At 40.1% G+C, this 18,684-nt stretch overlaps 1 protein-coding gene across 1 annotated transcript in view; it reads left to right on the forward strand.

The window, feature by feature from the left end:
* Window positions 1-18,684, forward strand: part of PLXND1 (plexin D1) — a 155,537-nt gene that overhangs the window by 29,402 nt on the left and 107,451 nt on the right. Inside the window, exon 2 of the mRNA XM_080995514.1 lies at window positions 17,565-17,741. Within this exon, the coding sequence (XP_080851640.1) occupies window positions 17,565-17,741 (177 nt within the window). The remainder of the gene's footprint in view (window positions 1-17,564; window positions 17,742-18,684) is intronic.

Raw genomic sequence — 18,684 nt, forward strand, 5'->3', positions numbered from 1 at the left:
AAAATTGGCTTAACAGTCCCTCTTTTGTGAGAATCCTGGGAATTGCGGTGTCGTGAAGTCTCAATACTTCAGCAACTACAGTTTCCAGAATTCTTGAAGGAGCCATAGTCCAAACGGATCTAGAGAGGTATCAGAAGTTTAATATAGACTAAAAGGTAAAGGGACCCCTGACCATCAGGTCCAGTCGTGACCGACTCTGGGGTTGCAGCGCTCATCTCACTTTATTGGCCGAGGAAGCCAGCATACAGCTTCCGGGTCATGTGGCCAGCATGACTAAGCCACTTCTGGCGAACCAGAGCAGCGCAAGGAAACGGTGTTTACCTTACCGCTGGAGCGGTACCTATTTATCTACTTGCATTTTGATGTGCTTTCGAACTGCTAGGTTGGCAGGAGCAGGGACCAAGCAATGGGAGCTCACCCCGTCGCGGGGATTCGAACCGCCGACCTTCTGATCGGCAAGTCCTAGGCTCTGTGGTTTAACCCACAGCACCACCCGTGTCCCTTGCGCCACCCGCTGGCTGTGCACAAATCAGGGTATCAGAAATCTCTGAGTACTTGCCCTTTTGTGGACTTTCCATATGGCCTCAGACAAATCGTCTAATCTTTCTGGTATTGGTGTGATGCTTTAATACATTCCCAATTCACTTCCCCATGATGCACCATTCATTTATTCAAATAATCCAAAAAGTATTGTCAAAGTAGTAGTAATAGTACAAAATTAAAGCAATACAAAATGGTAAAGCAATACAAAAGGGAGCGAGGAGGACATGTTTTAAAAAGAAGCCCACTTATCAACAACCAGCACCCACATTTCTCATCCCTATATTACAGCATTCTGGCTTTATCTTTCCTTATCCCCATTTTCCCTCATACTTGCCTTATGTTTGCCTATTGCTATACACTACTTTTTCATGTAAAGCTAAAGCTATTCATTCCATTTTGGGGTATCTGTTGAATCAAGTTCTGATTTATGACTGCAGGTCTTCCTATTTCCTCCTGTTCTCCACACTTTTATTTCTTCACCGTTGAGATATATAACATTTTTTTCAAACTCCCATATACATATTTGTATGACCAGGTTTGATCTGCTGGTTACTTCATTCCCAAGATCTTTAAACACTTCACAGTTCCAGGATATGTGATATAGTTACTCCTTATTACCAACTTTGACACCCGGAGGTGTCTTATTTCCTCCTAAGCCAGTCCAGTGGGAAATGATTGCACCTGTGTCAGTTTTTAAAAATAACAATTTTAGGTTTGAGATCAATGGATGATTGTTTTTTTGTTTGCTTATAAAAGCCTGTTTTGGTATGCCTATAAAAATAAGCCTTGTGTGCCCCATTACTGGCATGCTATGCTTTCAAACTCCCTACTCTCATCAGAAATAAGATACAGGGTTGGAAGATGGGCCAGTCTTCCCTGTGCTAGTAAATCTGAAACAAATATTTCTCTTTCCTATTCTTCAAACTTTCTTACATGCATCAGTGCGCGAGAAGGTTGTTTCAAAAACGGCTTTAATAAAATGTGTGCCACATCAGCTGTCCTCTCTATTGAGTAAATTATGCAAGTTTGAGCGGGGATGAATTCCTCTGCCCTTTCCCATAATTCTATTGGCTGTGCAGGATTAGCAGGAAAAGATATGCAAAGATCCAGCATTTCACTAAACTAAGCAGACACATGATTAAGTACAAGCAAGGAATAGTCCTAATGACTACAAAGATGTTATTTGTACATGGGTATTTTTCAGAACAGAGCTGTATTTTATTGCTTCTGAAGCACTTTGAAGATCAGAGGGGCACTGTATTAGTGGCAGTATTAAGAATATATCCTCCAAAGTGTAAGAAGCCAAATTTACCGTCAATCCAAAATTCTGTCTTCTGGGAAAGTTAGGATATTTTTGAAGTCCGTTAGCAAAGCCAAAGCTAAACATAAATGAGAAACACAGCTTGAATGGTAAAAGGGGGATTCTCTTGAGAACTGAGCAGCTAAGAAAATATAGCTTGAATAATGTAGTATAGTCTGAATAAATCAGATGACTTATTCCAAACAATTTCAAAAGCGACATTTTAGCTGCGCTTTCTAAATTGGTGGGATGCCCTTGCAGAGAGGTGCTTTGACTTATGTCTCCTGTCCCAGGAGAGCATGGGCAGAAAAATAGCGTTTTCTAAAAAGGGTGATTTTAAAGGACACAAAGGATTTAGTTGCTTAAACATACAATATTTTAGCTATAAGAGGCCTTCTAGAGACTGTTATTCATTAATCCATCAGTCTAGCCATTGTTTGGGGATTTCATTGTTTAATCTTAAAGTATTGTATTTAACACAGAACGAAGAATAATCCGTCTTCATGGCTAGTAAAAAGGATGTGCATTCTCAGGAAAGGGCAAACACTTCCCTCAACAACTTTAATCAGTTGAGCACTCACTGTCTTAGTTGCATGGAGATTATAGCCATTCCTCCTTTTCCTTTATGACATAAAACACCCACCCTGGCCACATTCATAGGCTTAGGTGTTCTGATAGCATTGAGAAACTTGTGTAATGAAGCTGAGTAGTTCTTTAATTATTTAAAAAAACATATGCAGTCTTCAATAACAAAAAGAAAACCCTGTAAAACAAGTCCCGCTGGATTGTCAAATTAGCATTCATTTTAACTTGCCCTATGACTAGTTCGTTATTTGAACTTTTTTTCATTCAAAAGAAAATGTGAGGAACATTTAACTCTAAAACAGACAACTGATGAAATATTTGTATAGCAGTGTCTGCATTAGAGCTGATGCTATCTTTGATCCCCCTAACTTATATGCGTATGTATTTTCAACCTCTGGGTTTTTGAGGACATGGAAATTGTTCAGTTTTAATAGGAAGCATTTTGGTAAAGCTCCAACCTGAAAATATTAATATAAGGCTACCCTCTAAGATAACTTATCAAAACCACGCAGCTACTCTGAAGTAGCTAATTTGAAAATTAGTGCCTTGAGTTTGGGAGTGAGTTTAACACAAATTGGGTTTAAGATGTATTATTCCATGGACTGAACCACCTCGTAACTGATTAGTGGTTCTAGCTGATGGAATACTTCATTGCCAAAGTAACTTAGCAAGAAGTTTTATGAGATCATGACTTTTGTCTGTGATGGATAGTGTGGATTTTAACTTATTCCTGTGAGGAAAAATAGTTGAGAAATCTGTGTAGTGATGAAAAGAAATATTGGGATTTTTATAGAGAAAGATTTCAACTGGTTGTTCAAAAACTTGCCCTTCTGACAGCTAAGATCTCTTTGAAAGGAAATTCTGCCATTTTGATGTATAAATTGATCAGAGAACCTTCGTCATGTGCTAAAGTATTATTAATGGGAGAAGAAAGTAGATTCACTTAACAGTATTCCCTCCTAATACTTCCTAATACTTCTTGTTAGAATTTTCTAATACTTCGTGTTAGAATTTTCTAATACTTCGTGTTAGAATTTAATCAAGGCTTGGAGTGTTAAACTGAGTGCCAGACGCTTGCATTCAGCACGTGTTAAATTGATTGATGAGCCCCGGGACCCCCTAGCTCCCTCCAAAACAAATACACAAACACAAGTATATTGGGTTGATGGGATAAATAAGGCCACAACTTTATTGGTTACAGAAGTGAGCAGTTTGGCTTAGGCAATTGGGTGAAGCAAGACTATATCCTGACTCCTGCCCGACTGCAGGAAGTCTTTTTAAGGGTCAACCACCAGAAGGGGTAGCCCTATGATGTACATCAAATGAGCCCCCCCCCCCCGTGTCACTGTTGGGGTCGTGGCATGGCCCTAGCCCACACCCAGGCTTCGGACAGGAACCACACCCCCAGATCCCTTTAACAGGATACCCTTAACATGGAGGGGAAGGGGGAGGCAACAACCTCCCCTCCCATAATAAGGCTTACCCAATGCCTAACCTTACAAAGTTGTGACAATTGCTACTAGGTAGGCGAAAACCAAATGGCTAGTGCCAATTTTGCCAAGTGGATACCCGGTCCTGACAGCCAGGTGACAGACATAAGTCATAGCAAGGCCATAGTCAATCCACGCAAGAAAAGAGTGGGCTGGGAGATCCCTAGAGTGGAGGCAAATGAGGCTGCCTCCCCGGCCGCCCCACAATTTAAACTCTCATAGCCACACCTTTAACGAGATACCCCAGCGTTTGGAAGGTACTGGCCTACTATGAATTTTGGATATCCCTCTCAAGTCAAACATTTTTTATATGTATGGTGGAAAATATAGCTCAGAGGCAAAATGTTTACTATACTGCTGAACCGATGACTACTTTTTTCTTACTCTGTGATGGGGGCTAGAAAAAGCTACACTGAAATGCAAAAGGAATTTCAAGAGCAGGGAAAGCTTTTTTGTACAAGAAGAGACGTTCCGAATGTAAGGATATACCATATGAAAACAAACAAATGACAAACACTCAGTTGAAATGGAAACTTTCAACCCCAGCTCAGAAGACTGAGCTAAGTGCATGAATGTAGCTGCTTGCGTAAAATCATTAACTGATTTCCTCTGTCGACCCCTGATGCATCATCGTTGTTATTATAAATGAGCATTCACTGCACAAAAGCCAGTGACATCAAGAAAATCAGTAGAATTAGTTGAGAAAAACGAATAGCTGTTTCATCAGTTCATTGTCTTCTGTCTAGCTACTACAATAGATGAAAGAATTATGTTAGCTGAGCAGACTTCAAAGTGTTTGCTTTCACTGTTTCTTGTTTGTTTTTCTTTTCTCATTAGCATTCCCCCCATTGATTAGAGTGCTTATGTTCCCCTTTCAGTTCACAACAATTTCGGATCAAATCATGGAAATCTCTCTTAATAGATCCAATTGGAATTTCATCAGAACAAATATTTGGGCATTAGATATAAAAGAGGTCCATGTGGGATGGAAACATGATTCTAATTAATGACAGATTTAAGTTTTATCAGTTTTACATCCAGATACGTTGAGAGAGTTTTAGTTTCATGGAGAAGAAAATATATGCTATATATGAGCCATTCCTTTCAAAATACTTAGATATTATAAACAGGAAATAATTGCGCATAAAACTGTTTAAGAATTCAGAATTGTTAATAGATATTGCAAAGGAAGCAGCTACTCAAGATTCCTTTTTTCAGCATGTGGATTAGATAGATGCTGATAACTTAAAAACCTAATAAAATGACGAAGGCACTAAAATTAATGTCTATAAATGTTAGTGAACAATAATCCTAGAAAACAGGACAGTTGTCAATCTTTTTTTAAAAAAGATGCTGTAGATTGCATACTTTGTTGTTGTTTAGTCGTTTAGTCGTGTCCGACTCTTCGTGACCCCATGGACCAGAGCACGCCAGGCACTTCTGTCTTCCACTGTCTCCCGCAGTTTGGTCAGACTCATGTTTGTAGCTTCGAGAACACTGTCCAACAATCTCGTCCTCTGTCGTCCCCTTCTCCTTGTGCCCTCCATCTTTCCCAGCATCAGGGTCTTTTCCAGGGAGTCTTCTCTTCTCATGAGGTGGCCAAAGTATTGGAGCCTCAGCTTCACGATCTGTGCTTCCAGTGAGCACTCAGGGCTGATTTCCTTAAGAATGGATGCGTTTGATCTTCTTGCAGTCCATGGGACTCTCAAGAGTCTCCTCCAGCACCATAATTCAAAAGCATCAATTCTTCGGTGAGCAGCCTTCTTTATGGTCCAGCTCTCACTTCCATACATCACTACTGGGGAAACCATAGCTTTTACTATACGGACCTTTGTTGGCAAGGTGATGTCTCTGCTTTTTAAGATGCTGTCTAGGTTTGCCATCGCCTTTCTCCCAAGGAGCAGGCGTCTTTTAATTTCATGACTGCTGTCACCATCTGCAGTGATCATGGAGCCCAAGAAAGTAAAATCTCTCACTGCCTCCATTTCTTCCCCTTCTATTTGCCAGAGATTGCATACTAGGGTGGTTATATTCATTGCTAGTTCTACTCAGAATAAACCCAGTGAGGTTTATGGGCAGGGCTAGCGAGGTTCATTAATTTCTGTGGGTCTACTGTGTGTAGGCTATAATCCATATCATTGGAGTGGGTCGTATAGGTCATCTGTGACCCACTTACTGTGAATAACGAAAATCAAGTTTATACATCTCAGGCTTGTTACTTCTCTCAAGATCTGTGCAATAGGGTTTTCACGAAACAGGCAGATTTAGAGTCCAGGTTAAGAACAGATAGCGTTGTTCATAATTGACATCTTCATTTGATACTAAAGCAAATAAGATGATTTGGGTCTTGGGAATTTAATCATTAGCCTATAATAGCAAACACATTGGGATATTAGTTGCCAGGGTGCCAAAGAGTTCCTTTTGTGGGATTTAGCAGAACCCTACATTTAGCAGATAAATTGGTCTCTGCAGATATTATGCACATGGAACTTTAATTATACATGCTGTCCACAAAGTTTGGATATTAAAAGTTTTTCCATCCTGTTGATAACAAAAAGATAACAAAAACAAAACAAAACAAAACAAAACAAATCTTTCAGTAATTGCAGCTCAGTTTATGTTGTACAATGTATGTGATTATGTGTGCCTGTTCCAAGTTATATGTTGGCCAGGCATCTAGACCCCTTGGTGGAGGATAACTGAGCACAAGTCCAAGATGTTTACTAGAAATCTAGAAGCACCCATTAACTGTGAATTTTATGCAGTGCTATTTTTGTAGAAAAAATAGTGCCAGAACTCACCATGAACACCTCCCTCGTTCTCTTAGAATGGCAATAGTGTCCACCTGAGAGGTGCCGGAACTGAGTTCCGGGTGAAGAAAGCCCTGATTTTATGTAATGTCATCACATACATTCTGATTTTATTTATTTATTTATTTATTTAGAAAGATGTCATCCTATTTCATACAAAAAAAGAGATCCTTGGACTTGTCACCTTCCCTAAAAGAAGTATTTTGATATATAACTTGAATACCATGTCCCCACCACAGGTTTAAATGGCTTAAGTTTATCTATATTTCCATAAATATTTTCCTCTCTCAGAGAAAAGTGGATGTGAATATGTGGCTACTTTTTACAAAATAGCTCTACTCGTGAGTAATTGTTCTATTCAAATATAATCACATATGTTGGTGATATATGGCTTGTCAGCTGATTTCCATCACTCTAAGACCTTAGTTATATTACATTTTGTGAGAAGAAGTATCTTTTGAGCAGTAATACAGGCAAACCATATATATATGTATAAAACTTTGCCTTCATATGGTACGGTAAAGGTACGCCTGACCGTTAAGTCCAGTCGTGACTGACTCTGGGGTTGCGGCGTTCATCTCGCTTTATTGGCCGAGGGAGCCGGCATACAGCTTCCGGGTCATGTGGCCAGCATGACTAAGCCACTTCTGACGAACCAGAGCAGCGCAGGGAAACGCCGTTTACCTTCCCACTGGAGCAGTACCTATTTATCTACTTGTACTTTGATGTTCCTTCATATGGTAGCTTTGTATTATTCCATTATGCAAACTTTCTGTGCTAGAACGATTCGTGATAACTAAACAATCCTTTCATGTTGTAATCTTTGCGAGCAGCAAGCCCCTTGTGCAGGTCCATATGCGCCGCCGGGGTGCAAAGATCCACCCAGCACCCCCAAATTTAGTTTAGAGAAACATCAGTCTTGTCAAAGGTGCTGCTGACCCCGTTGCTGTATGGCAACTCAATACAATACATAACTTAATCTTTTGATGTAAGTGTTAATTTCGTGTGCACGGCGCCATTGAGAATGACAAGTGCCATCGTTGAGTCAGACAAGCACCGCCGTTGTGAATGACAAGCACCGCTGCTGGCACTGCGCGTCTTTAGTAAATGAGCACACAAAGTCGAAAATCCTTTAGTGAGACAGTAGGTATACATTTCGGTAATACCTAGGTATATATGGATTTTGTTTCTCTAGCTTGATCAAAATTATTTATTATTTCATAACAGGTAGATAGTTAAGAGCTTAGGCGGCTTCAGCAGCGGGCACCTGGCGCTCCCCAGAATTAGCACCCGGGTTCCCCGCACCCCTTGCACCCCCGGGTAAAGACGGCCCTGCCCTTGTGGGATAGGTTTCATTGATGAAGCTCTTGTGGAGGAACTATACTGAGTATTCCATTCATAATAGCATTTCACTCTTAAGTTTTGGATTCCAGTCAATTGGGTGACATTATTTATTGTATTATACTTTTAAAGATTAAAGATAAAGATTAGCATAATTTTGAAAAGTCAAACAACAAGGCTGTACAGTGGTACCTTGGTTTACAACCATAATCCATTCTAGAGGTCCGGTTGTAAACCAAAACAGGTTGTAACCCAAGGTGCACTTTCGCCAGTGGGGCGGGCCTCCAAAAAGGGGGGGGGGGTTGTAATCCAAAAAAAGGGACACGCACTTCCGGGTTTGACGTGGTTGTAATCCAAAATGGTTGTAATCCAAAACGGTTGCAAACCAAGGTACCACTGTAATGGGATGTACAGTTACCATCTGTGAGAAACCTCTGTGTTGTTCTGATGAAGCAGAAAGCAGGGTGCAGTCCAGGAGATCGCATCATCATAATTTGAATATTTGGAGAAATTGTTGTATATGTTATACAACAGTGGCTACCACTCATATTTATAAGCTCATTTATATGCACACAGCCTTGTTTTGTCTAGTTATAGCTCATTTTCATACCATTTTCATTGTTTAGGAGGTTGCTGTGATTTCTTGTACTCTTGGGAACTTCTTTGTTTTGGTTACCTGTCATTGTGAGTAATAGTTTGAAACAAACTATGGCTTACCGTGAACAAGCAGCATGCTGGTGTTGCATTCTGCTCAAATCCTGCTCATGCCACTCCTCAGTTTACCAAAGCCTGGCGGAAACAAACCACAGTGATGGCTTAGCATTGCATGATAACCGACACTTGTGACTTCCTTTTGTCAAATAAACCATGAGCAGAAATGAAGGTTAGGCCTTGGCTTGCCACTCGTGGTGTGTTTGGGAGAAGCAAACTGCATGCACTAGTTCTCATGTCATGTTGTGCCAGCACGGTGTCCTCTAAGATCAGCAAAGAGGAGCAGGGCAGGTGTGATTTGAGGAGTGCACACCAGCACACTGTTCATGCACAGCAAAACATGGTTTGTTTCAGACTATGGCTTACCAGGACGTGCAAACAGGAGGGCCATGTCTGAGCTGATTTTTCTGTGGAGACATTACACCTAATGTTTAACTGAAATCTTTTGTAACTTAATCCTTCACAATACTGTATATGTCTATATGTTTCCCCCACAGCCCCGGTCTGCTGCAGCAGAGAAAAAGTGCAGCCCTTCTCTGTGTGATAGCCCTTCAAGAATTTGAAAGGTGCTATCATGTTCCTTTGTGTTTCTTCGCTAGTCTAAACATAACCAGTCCCTTCAACCTTTCCAGTTTTCATATAAGATACAAATGTAAAAAAGAGAGAAGTTTATGCACTACAAAATCCAATGAATGGTAACTGTATTGCATCTGCTAATGCAAAAACCAAAGTATATAAACTTTGTAGTGTTGAGATGCTTTGGAAGATACATATTCTGATCGAATACTTGATGGCAGAACAAAAATCACTTTAAGCCAGCCTCCTCCTTCCCTTTCTTCCAGCTATTTTGGGTTGTAACTCCAGTCGTACCTAGCCTGGGCTGATTAAAGTTGTAGTCTGAAACATCTGGAGGGCACAGGTTGGGAAAGGTTGGTGGCTGAGCCTGAGCAAAGCACTGAGTTCATGTTTCCTCAAGGAGGAGGACTTTTGCAGTGTTTCATTTCACTTGAACCAAGGACCCTATGTTAAAACAAGGGGCTCTGTTTAAGATATTAAAAACCAAGCAGTTATAGATGAGAAAGGACAGTCTTTCAGATAACCTGCTCTGAAGCCGTTTTGAGCCTTAAAAGTTACAACCGGCACTTTTTAGTTGGAGCTGGAGGAAATGGTCTGGGACTCAGTGCATATGACAAAGCGCCAGTTGTTTTAAATCACTTTATCTTGATCGGGTAAAATACAGCTCCTTCCATGTATTCTGAAACTACAATGAGAGACGGAAAATACTTTTAGTGCCAGGGCAAAGGGGGAAATGAATAGGAAGGGAGGAACTCTGATGGGACGGAAGAAGGGGGCAGCTTCCACATAAAATTAGGTCAGTGGCTGCAGTTTACCCACCTGTGTTTTTAATATTACATGTGAACACAGCACATCCTAGGCAGAGACAATCAGAAGTAAAAGACTAGCATAGCATGAATGAGAATATACCGTAGCTGCAGTATATTTGGATACGAATGGAAGTGCTCATTTGGGGAGAATCCAACCTGCATTTGCTAGTATTACACAACATTATTACCTTTACTCAACCCTATTGGCATAGGGTGGGCTATTTATTTTTGATGTAAAAGGCTGAGTACTGCACAAGTCTACAGATTCATAACTATTGTCAAATTGTATGATGGTGAAAAGTGTTCTCTACACTGGATTTATGTCACTGGATATTATACAGCAGTTTATAGTTGGAGAGTTTTTCATTTTAATTCTAATGATAGCTAATAGTTTACTTTTAAAAAGTGGGTCTCTTTCATAAGAATTAATAGAAATTCTTTTTGTGTAGTAAAAAATAGCTTTTGACATGAGTCTTCATATGCTCCATATTTATGTCCCATAAATTCATAAAGAATAATTTAATGCTAGCAATGTCATTTTCCCAGGACTTCATGCATGCTTAGAGTCAACAGCTTAATCCTCTGCTAAGTTGCATGAAAAGGACCAGAAGAAACCTTCTGACTTCCTTTCGCATTGTGGCAAAAAAAGTTTTAATAGAAATACAGTATTTCCTGTTCAAATAAGTTTACAATTGATTTGTAAGGCACACACACACACTCCTCAATTTGGTCAAGAATGTTCAAGCTCACAAAATACAGGACCCAAAATCTGTTAAATTCATTGTTTCCTTGAGCGTTGCCTTACCACTTCTTTTCTGTGTTTCTTCAGAAACTGACTTCCTGAAAACTAACCTCTCCTTGTTTAATTTAATTAATCTTCTGCATGGCAGCAACTGTGGTTAATCATCTATCTTATACTGTACTCCAGTTTTGAGATTTAAGAAAAAATGCATTGGGGCCTTACGGTTTTAAATGGAATAAGCTTTTTCTTCTTCTCCCAGAATCATATCTTTTATATATGTATGAACTAGATGAATTGAAACAGTTTTGCCATTTTTGTTAATTGCAATAAGAATACTATACCCTACACTGAAATACCTCTCTGCCACGTTATATATGCTTACAGGTGTACAAAATATGCATTTCTCTAATTTGGACAGAAAGAAGGGTGGGTGTCTTGTTTGTGTCCTCCCTGGATTTTATTCAGTTATGTGAGACTGAAATAATATCACACATTCTTGATTTTGGTATCAGCTGTTAGGAGCAGGCATCACATAGGTAATCAGGTGCTTGGGAGCTTTTCAACCCTGTTGGCAGGGATATAACAGCAGCCCAGTAGGGAGCACTGTCATGCAACTCTTCCCCTACTCATCGTTCTTCATCAGCATAAAGATGTTGCAGAATTCCATACAAAGCAGGAACCTAAACAAGAACGACCAGTCAGTTGAAATATCATGGACGCCTACTACCACCATTTACTCTACCTCCCTTACCCTCCTTGCTAAGTAGCAGATGATGAAAAAGAAAATTGCTACCCTCACCCCACCCCCAAAAGTCATGTAGGCCATACAAATGTTTATGTCTTTTGGGGGGGGAATAATTTTGTAGGGGTGTGGAAGGAAATCACCCTAAAATTACATTAATAAAATATAGATGACAACAGAAGGTGAAGAATTGTAATTAATGAACTTGAAGCGAAGTTTAATCCACAACAGCTGATGCCGTAATAAAGTTGTTAGTCTTTTAGTTGCTAAAGCACTCTTCTGATATGTATCTTGTAGTATAATCCCAGAATTGGTATATAGATTCAGGATTATTCACTACTCTGGACAGAAAGGAAAGGATCACATCCTTTTACCATCCTTTTACTATCTCACAGTATCTCTGGAACAGGCAAGCATCATAACCAGGCTTCCCCGTATAGGAAGGCCACAACATTGTGTCATCAGCAAATAAATGGCATGATGATAAGCTAAATTTTGCAGAGAGGAAACATACAGTGCTCCACAAAAAATAAACCCACAGAAATATGAAAAAAACCATCATATTTAGAAGATTTTGATGAAAATTACAACAACCAAAGACTATAGACCCAACCCATCCAGTGTCCTTCCTCTCCTTCTTCTCTATCCTCTGTTATCCTAGTTCCTCTTTCAGCTTCATACCTTTCCCACTCCAGCTACCAAACTCTTGTTTCCGATCTGGTTTTACTATTTGTTAACTTAGAAGTTTTGCACCAGCCTATGTGCAATAGAAGGAAGACACAAAAAGATTAATAAACAGTTAACGTAAGCTGAGATGTGCAAAAATATGCCCAAACCCAAATTTTGCACATGGTAGCCTTCTAAATTCCTGACACATGTGTTCTTCAGTTTTACTTTAGCCTTTTGAAATGAATAGGTATTTATTCATTTGCCATAAAGTAAAACTCTGTACCCCCAGGCACACCATTGGGGTGGTGTGTGTTTGTCCTATGTCACGTGCAGGAGACAATTTGTTTTCTCTATCTGAAGGATGTCTTTTTTCCTATAGAAAGGAATGGGAGAGAGTGGCAATGTATTGGGGACAACTGTGGAGGTGAAGCCAAATGTGTGCTCTGACCCAGACACCACTTGGTCTCAGCTCAACGCACATAAGATCTGATGTATACCTCTGACTGAGGTTCCTCCAAGCTTTGGACTTTCTCTTTCTCTGCCCATTATATCTAGTACATGAAGGAAAATGATATATAGATTATTATACAGATTTGAATTAAAAACAGCCCTCCTGGCTCTTGATATGTTTATGATGAGGCATGAAAGTTGTCCTCTACAGCATTCAAAGAAGAAATCTAGACCTTCTAGTTCAGGAAACAATTATCTTCACCAGTGGTTGCCAAATCCAAGACTGTTAAATAAAGAAAGCAGCTGTTCCTGCCTCTCCCAAGGGCCTTCCATACTCTCATTTTCTGAAAAGGCCATGTGCTTTTGTTTCCAATTTGTAGTGTGCTGTCTGCGTGTGTTTTGCCTAGGTATAACTTTTGTTACAGGGATATCTCATTTCAGAGCGATATGTGCTGTTTTATATATAGACAGCCTCCACCATTGTACTGATTGCAAAGAAATGTTGCGTTTGAAAAGGATTCACTTGTTGAACCCATTTCTGGTGTGGAAGAAACACACTTTCTGGTGCCTGGTATTACAAAAGCATGAGCCTCCCCTGCTTGGTATAGCAGAATTCACAAAAATTGCTGACATATATAAGAATCAATATACTCATCCATGGACAACCTTTTGCATTCTGTAGTTAAGAACACATTGCTTATCCGGGTCTTTGGCTCATTTTTCCATTTCATAGAAAGGAGTTGTGCTGTCAGAGTACTTGAATCAGTTCAGTTGCTTGGACTACAAGGGACTAATCAACTATCATTAGTATGGGGAGCCAGCATAAAGTATGCTGGTTTAAGTTAAGCCAGTGTAAAGTAGTCTGATTGAAATGCTGTTCAGGAGTGAGGCTACTGCTAACTAGTAGCTGGCCTAAGCCTGGCAGAGGGAAAACAAACCTTTAAAATAATTTGATTTGTACCTCCTTTTTGCTGGTGTACATCCCATCAGGATGCCGGATCACATGGCTGAGCTGAATGGAGTTAGGATCCACCATAAGTCGCCCTTGCTCAGTCCTCTGCCCTGCCATTCCCCCATTTTCCATCCTCCAATGTTGCTCCAGCTTCCCTAACCTCAGCTGAGCCATATGAAGGAGTTAAACTAGCATAACTCCAGCTGAGCTGGGATGAGGGATTTACGCCAATGTAGTCTAGCTCAGGCATAGGCAAACTTGGCCCTCCAGATGTTCCCATCATCTCTGACCATTGGTCCTGTTAGCTAGGGATCATGGGAGTTGTAGTCCCAAAACATCTGGAGGGCCGAGTTTGCCCATGCCTAGTCTAGCCATTTCAGGAATCAACCGGCTGAGCTGGAGATCCGTTTGATCCTAACTCACTCATCCAGGAGATATTTTGTTTGGATTGTTCCCTTATTCTGATCTATAACCATTAATGGTACTTAAGTATCTGTAGTTTATATTTAGTGGCAACGACTTTGATTCAGATATCACTGTGAGAGAGACCTAGGAACTTGACTTAAAATATGTACAGTGGAACCTCGGTTGTTGAATGTAATCCATTCCGGAAGACCGTTCAACTTCTGAAACGTTCGACAACTGAGGTGCAATTGCCGGTTGTCAAAATCCATTGAAAAAATGGAGAAACGCGCCTTGGAAGCCATTTGACTTTTGAGGTGTGTTCGAAAACGGAAGCATTCACTTCCGGGTTGTCAGCATTCGGGTTCTGAATTGTTCAGCTTTGGAAGCGTTCAACAATCAAAGTTCCATTGTATAAGTAGACTAAAATGGGGAAGAACTATTAAATAAGAAAAATGAAAGGGACGCACATAGTAAAAACCAATTGTGTTGCCCAGTTACAGGAAGAAATAAAAGCATTGCTTCAGAGATGGGGTTGGATTTTTGTTTTTCATAGCATTAAATAATGCAGAGCTGCAAAATACATTTTGCAGAGATCCTCATATTTGTAACACATTATCTCTTCTGTTTGGTCTCTAATAAACCATGCCATATAGTTGAGCCTATGTTAGTCTTTCTTGGCACTTGTTTTCAGCATAAAAGGTTTTTAAATCAGCCCTTTCCAGCTTGCCTTAGTGTGGCTTACAAAGTCAGTTAACTCCTGGCCTAATGCCTTTGCAGGATAGGGGAGAATGACCAGACATAGTGATCGTTAATTTGGATAAAGCATGTCCTTTAGTTCGTGGCAACAAATTTGCATTTGCGTGCTAATGAAGAGAGAGGCTCCAAAAACAGGTTTGCAACTCTTCAATTCTGCCTTGGCAATGGTTCAAGATCAAAACAGATGATAAGAGGTGCATTTGATCAAGGAGAATATTATAGGTCACTATTTCCATACTTGCTTAAGTGCATCTAAAGGCTGTGAAGACCTATGGGGGATACTTCCTGCCCACCCGTTAGTCCTAGTCCACTCAGGACCTCCATACACACTGCCCAGGCTTGTGCACTGAGGAAGCCACTTTGGTACTGCTAACACAGCGGTTTAACTCCATCCTGGAGTTGCACTCCATGGATGACAACAATTACTTTCATCTGTAAAGAACAACGCCAAGGGAATGTTCAGAATAGGAATTGTTTATCACCATACCTGCTTAATCAAATATGATTTTGTGTTTCAGTTCCTTAGGAACAATAGCATCCTGAAACCAAAACCCCAGATCTATTAAAATTTGCAGTGAAAATGGCAAAACCAATCTCCATCTGAAAATGACCCATTCAGAGGCAACCTGGTGGGATTGTCCTATTTGATTTGCATCCCGGGGGGGGGGGGGATCCTTAACCCCAGGATCAACCTGGATGGCCTATCAGGCAGCATTCAGGTTGACTGATTCGGGATACATACCCAATGTCTGTGCCCAAACCGATTTACATCTGAATCAATAAAGCTGTGGCCATCTCAATCCCAAGATGCTTGCTGCTTCAGCACTTCGGAACCCGTCTCCCCAGTGACCTCCAACCTGCTTTGCTTGTGTTTCCAACTTAGCCCCAAGTCCTTGTTCAGACAGCATGCTAAACCAAACCTTTCCCTTGCTCAGCAACAAGGACCAAGGAGAGCAAAGCGGCAGCAAACTCCCCTTGGGGAGCCCAAGCATTTGCACGATCTTGCTAAGCCAAAGTTTGGGTTAGCGTGTTGTGTAAACCAGGACATTGACTTTAATAATAGCAGGCTGAAATTTAGTGTCTTTTCAAGTTGGGGTGCGGTTTTAACATGAAAAGCGGAGAGTTTTCAGCAAGTATATGACCCAAGTCCTTTATTGGCCATTCCACTAGTGTGAATCCTTCTATGATTCATCTCGTGTGTTTCTTCAACATGCACCGTTTCCTTGCTCAGAATCTCTGACCATCTCCTGCTAGACAGTCTGTGACGGCTGGCCAAAAACATTGATAAGTTGTGCAGGAGTCTTCTGTTTAGAGTCTGTTAAGTTGCTGCATTTTCCATGCTCATTTAGAACAATTCTGTAAACCATCAAAACAAAACAGAGCTATGAAGAAAAAAAAGTTGCATATTACTCATTTGTTTCTAGTCTGAGGACTTTTTTTAAAATTTACTTGTAGCATACACTGAAGTGCTGTTTTTTACTTAAATGATATCTGAGCAGATTCTGAGATTAGCAGTGCAGCTGTTATTAGTTTTTATTTCCAGTCCTGCAACCTTTATTGCTTTGTTCTTTTTAAAAAAACAGCTTTGGCAAGGTTAATATTTCTTGCCTTGGAATTCAGGAAACTATTCTTACCTGAAAGATACTGACATTGCTTGTTTTCATTCCTTAAATGGACCTTGAGCCTAAAGTGCAGTAGGATAGCTATATTCCTACTGAGAAGCATGAGTTCAGAGGAGTTTATTCAATATGCTGAGGATTGCAACCTGAAACCATTGGAAGGAAATGTTAAGGGAATTAGGTTGCTTAACTTCAGTAATATTGCAGTGTTGTAAAGATATATGCAAAATTGCCAAACATAGAGGACAGAATATTTACATATGTTTAAGTCAGGGAGATAGAAAAGCCACCTGCAAGTGTGACAAAGAATAAAACCCTGTAGACTTATACAAATAATGATACGATAACCTGTTTAGTCTTTTCTCTGCATTGCATCCTGCCTGTGAGAGCAAGTGCATTTGGTGCTGATGAATTCATGTATAGGGCCACTGTTTTCCCCCGTGGACTTTATGAATTTCGAGAAAATCCATCAGTGTCATGAGACTACGATACAATTTATCGGGCAAGCTATTTTGGTGACAGATTATGCAGATCTGTATTACACCAAACACTCTTTCAAACAGAAGTAGAAGATCAATCATTTTCAACTATGATTACATTAAGGCAGACAGTGATGTTCACTTTTGATAGTATTCCTGCTTTTATGGTTTTATGACCTTTTCATTTCTTACGTTACTGTTTTCTGTAATCATCTTCTAATTGTTTTATTCTTGTAAATGGCCCTGGGGTGGCCTAAAAATACTTGTAATAAATAGATGGTTAAGAAAAAAGGAGCCTCAAGCTGAAACCCTTGACATTATATATGTTCAATACCTATCTTGCATAGTAGTGTTATGTGGGGGAAGCAGGAAATATAGAACATGAAAAATAGATGTGTCTCTGGGAACATTGTGAAGTAATACAAAATTTGCTTCCCCTGTTAAAATCTCAGCACACCCACCCACCCCCAAGGCCACCTCCATTGCATTGTTTGCAATGTAGAGTGCAGGGGATGCAAAAACCAAATACAGATGCCTACAGTGTCCCAATAGTTATTTACTAATGTACCTTTCCCCCCTTTTCAGTTGCAACCAGAACAGTTGGACTGTGGAGCAGCGCATCTCCAGCATCCATTGTCAATCCTGCAACCTATCAAGGCCAGGCCAGTGTTCACTTCGCCAGGACTTACATCAGTAGCTGTCACCAGCGTCAATAATTACACAGTTGTATTTCTGGGAACAGCCAATGGAAGACTGCTCAAGGTAAAACTTAACAGTAGTAACCAAATGGTTACTAAAGGACTTTGTAGTAATCGGTATATATTTACATGGTGAAATGCTTGACAATAAGTAACCACCTTTGGAAAGCTGTTTTTTAAATTGCCACCTCACCTTTATGTAGCTATCATGCTTAGTAAATTGAGTCAGGCTGGCTCAGTTCCTGAATGATTGACTTCCAAGGAGCTCCTGAATCAGAAGGAAGTGGTTTTAATGATTCATCTCCCTTCTAATGTTACGGGACGCTAAAGAACCGAAGGCATGGTTTTTCAGAGAAAAGACAGAAGAAGTCCTGAGTGCTTGTGGTTGTTAAAGATTCTGTGGTGCTTTTTTGTAAACAATAAAATTGCTAATTTGTGCACTTTGGCTAAATAACAGTTTGTGCAACTGTACTTTCTAAACCCCAAATTCCCCAGCCACTTTCTTTGCATGTACAGTCATATTTGATTGTCTGACTGTTTCTCTTGAAAGTTTAAGATCAATTGAATTTCAGTTGCATTTTCCACCAAACTGTACTGTTCCAAACAGGCTGATTAAGCACTGTTTAATGTGCTATCAGTGCTAAACAGTAGATAAGCACCGAACATTATGATTATCTGCAATGCCAATTATCTGGCTCGTTCAGCTCTAGCTTGTCTGTTAATCAGAGTTATCCTAGGGCACTGGCTTTCTGTACTAGCTGTTCTTTTTTTTATCTCATAGGTGGCTGCAGGGATGTTATGAGGTCTGCTGAGTGATATTTAAGTGTTTGAAATCCCTGTATGGGAGGAACTGGGTGATCATGAAAGGCTGATATGACTGTCTGAACAACTTGGGTTAGCATTTGTGAAATGATGGCTTGTGATAGATCCTCACAACAATAGAATTATTTATTATTATTTCTTAAATTTGTATACTGCCCTAAACCTGTAGATTTCAGGTGTGGAGT

The sequence above is a fragment of the Podarcis pityusensis genome (assembly GCF_964106645.2).
Source record: "Podarcis pityusensis genome assembly, chromosome: 2".
NCBI lineage: Eukaryota > Metazoa > Chordata > Lepidosauria > Squamata > Lacertidae > Podarcis > Podarcis pityusensis.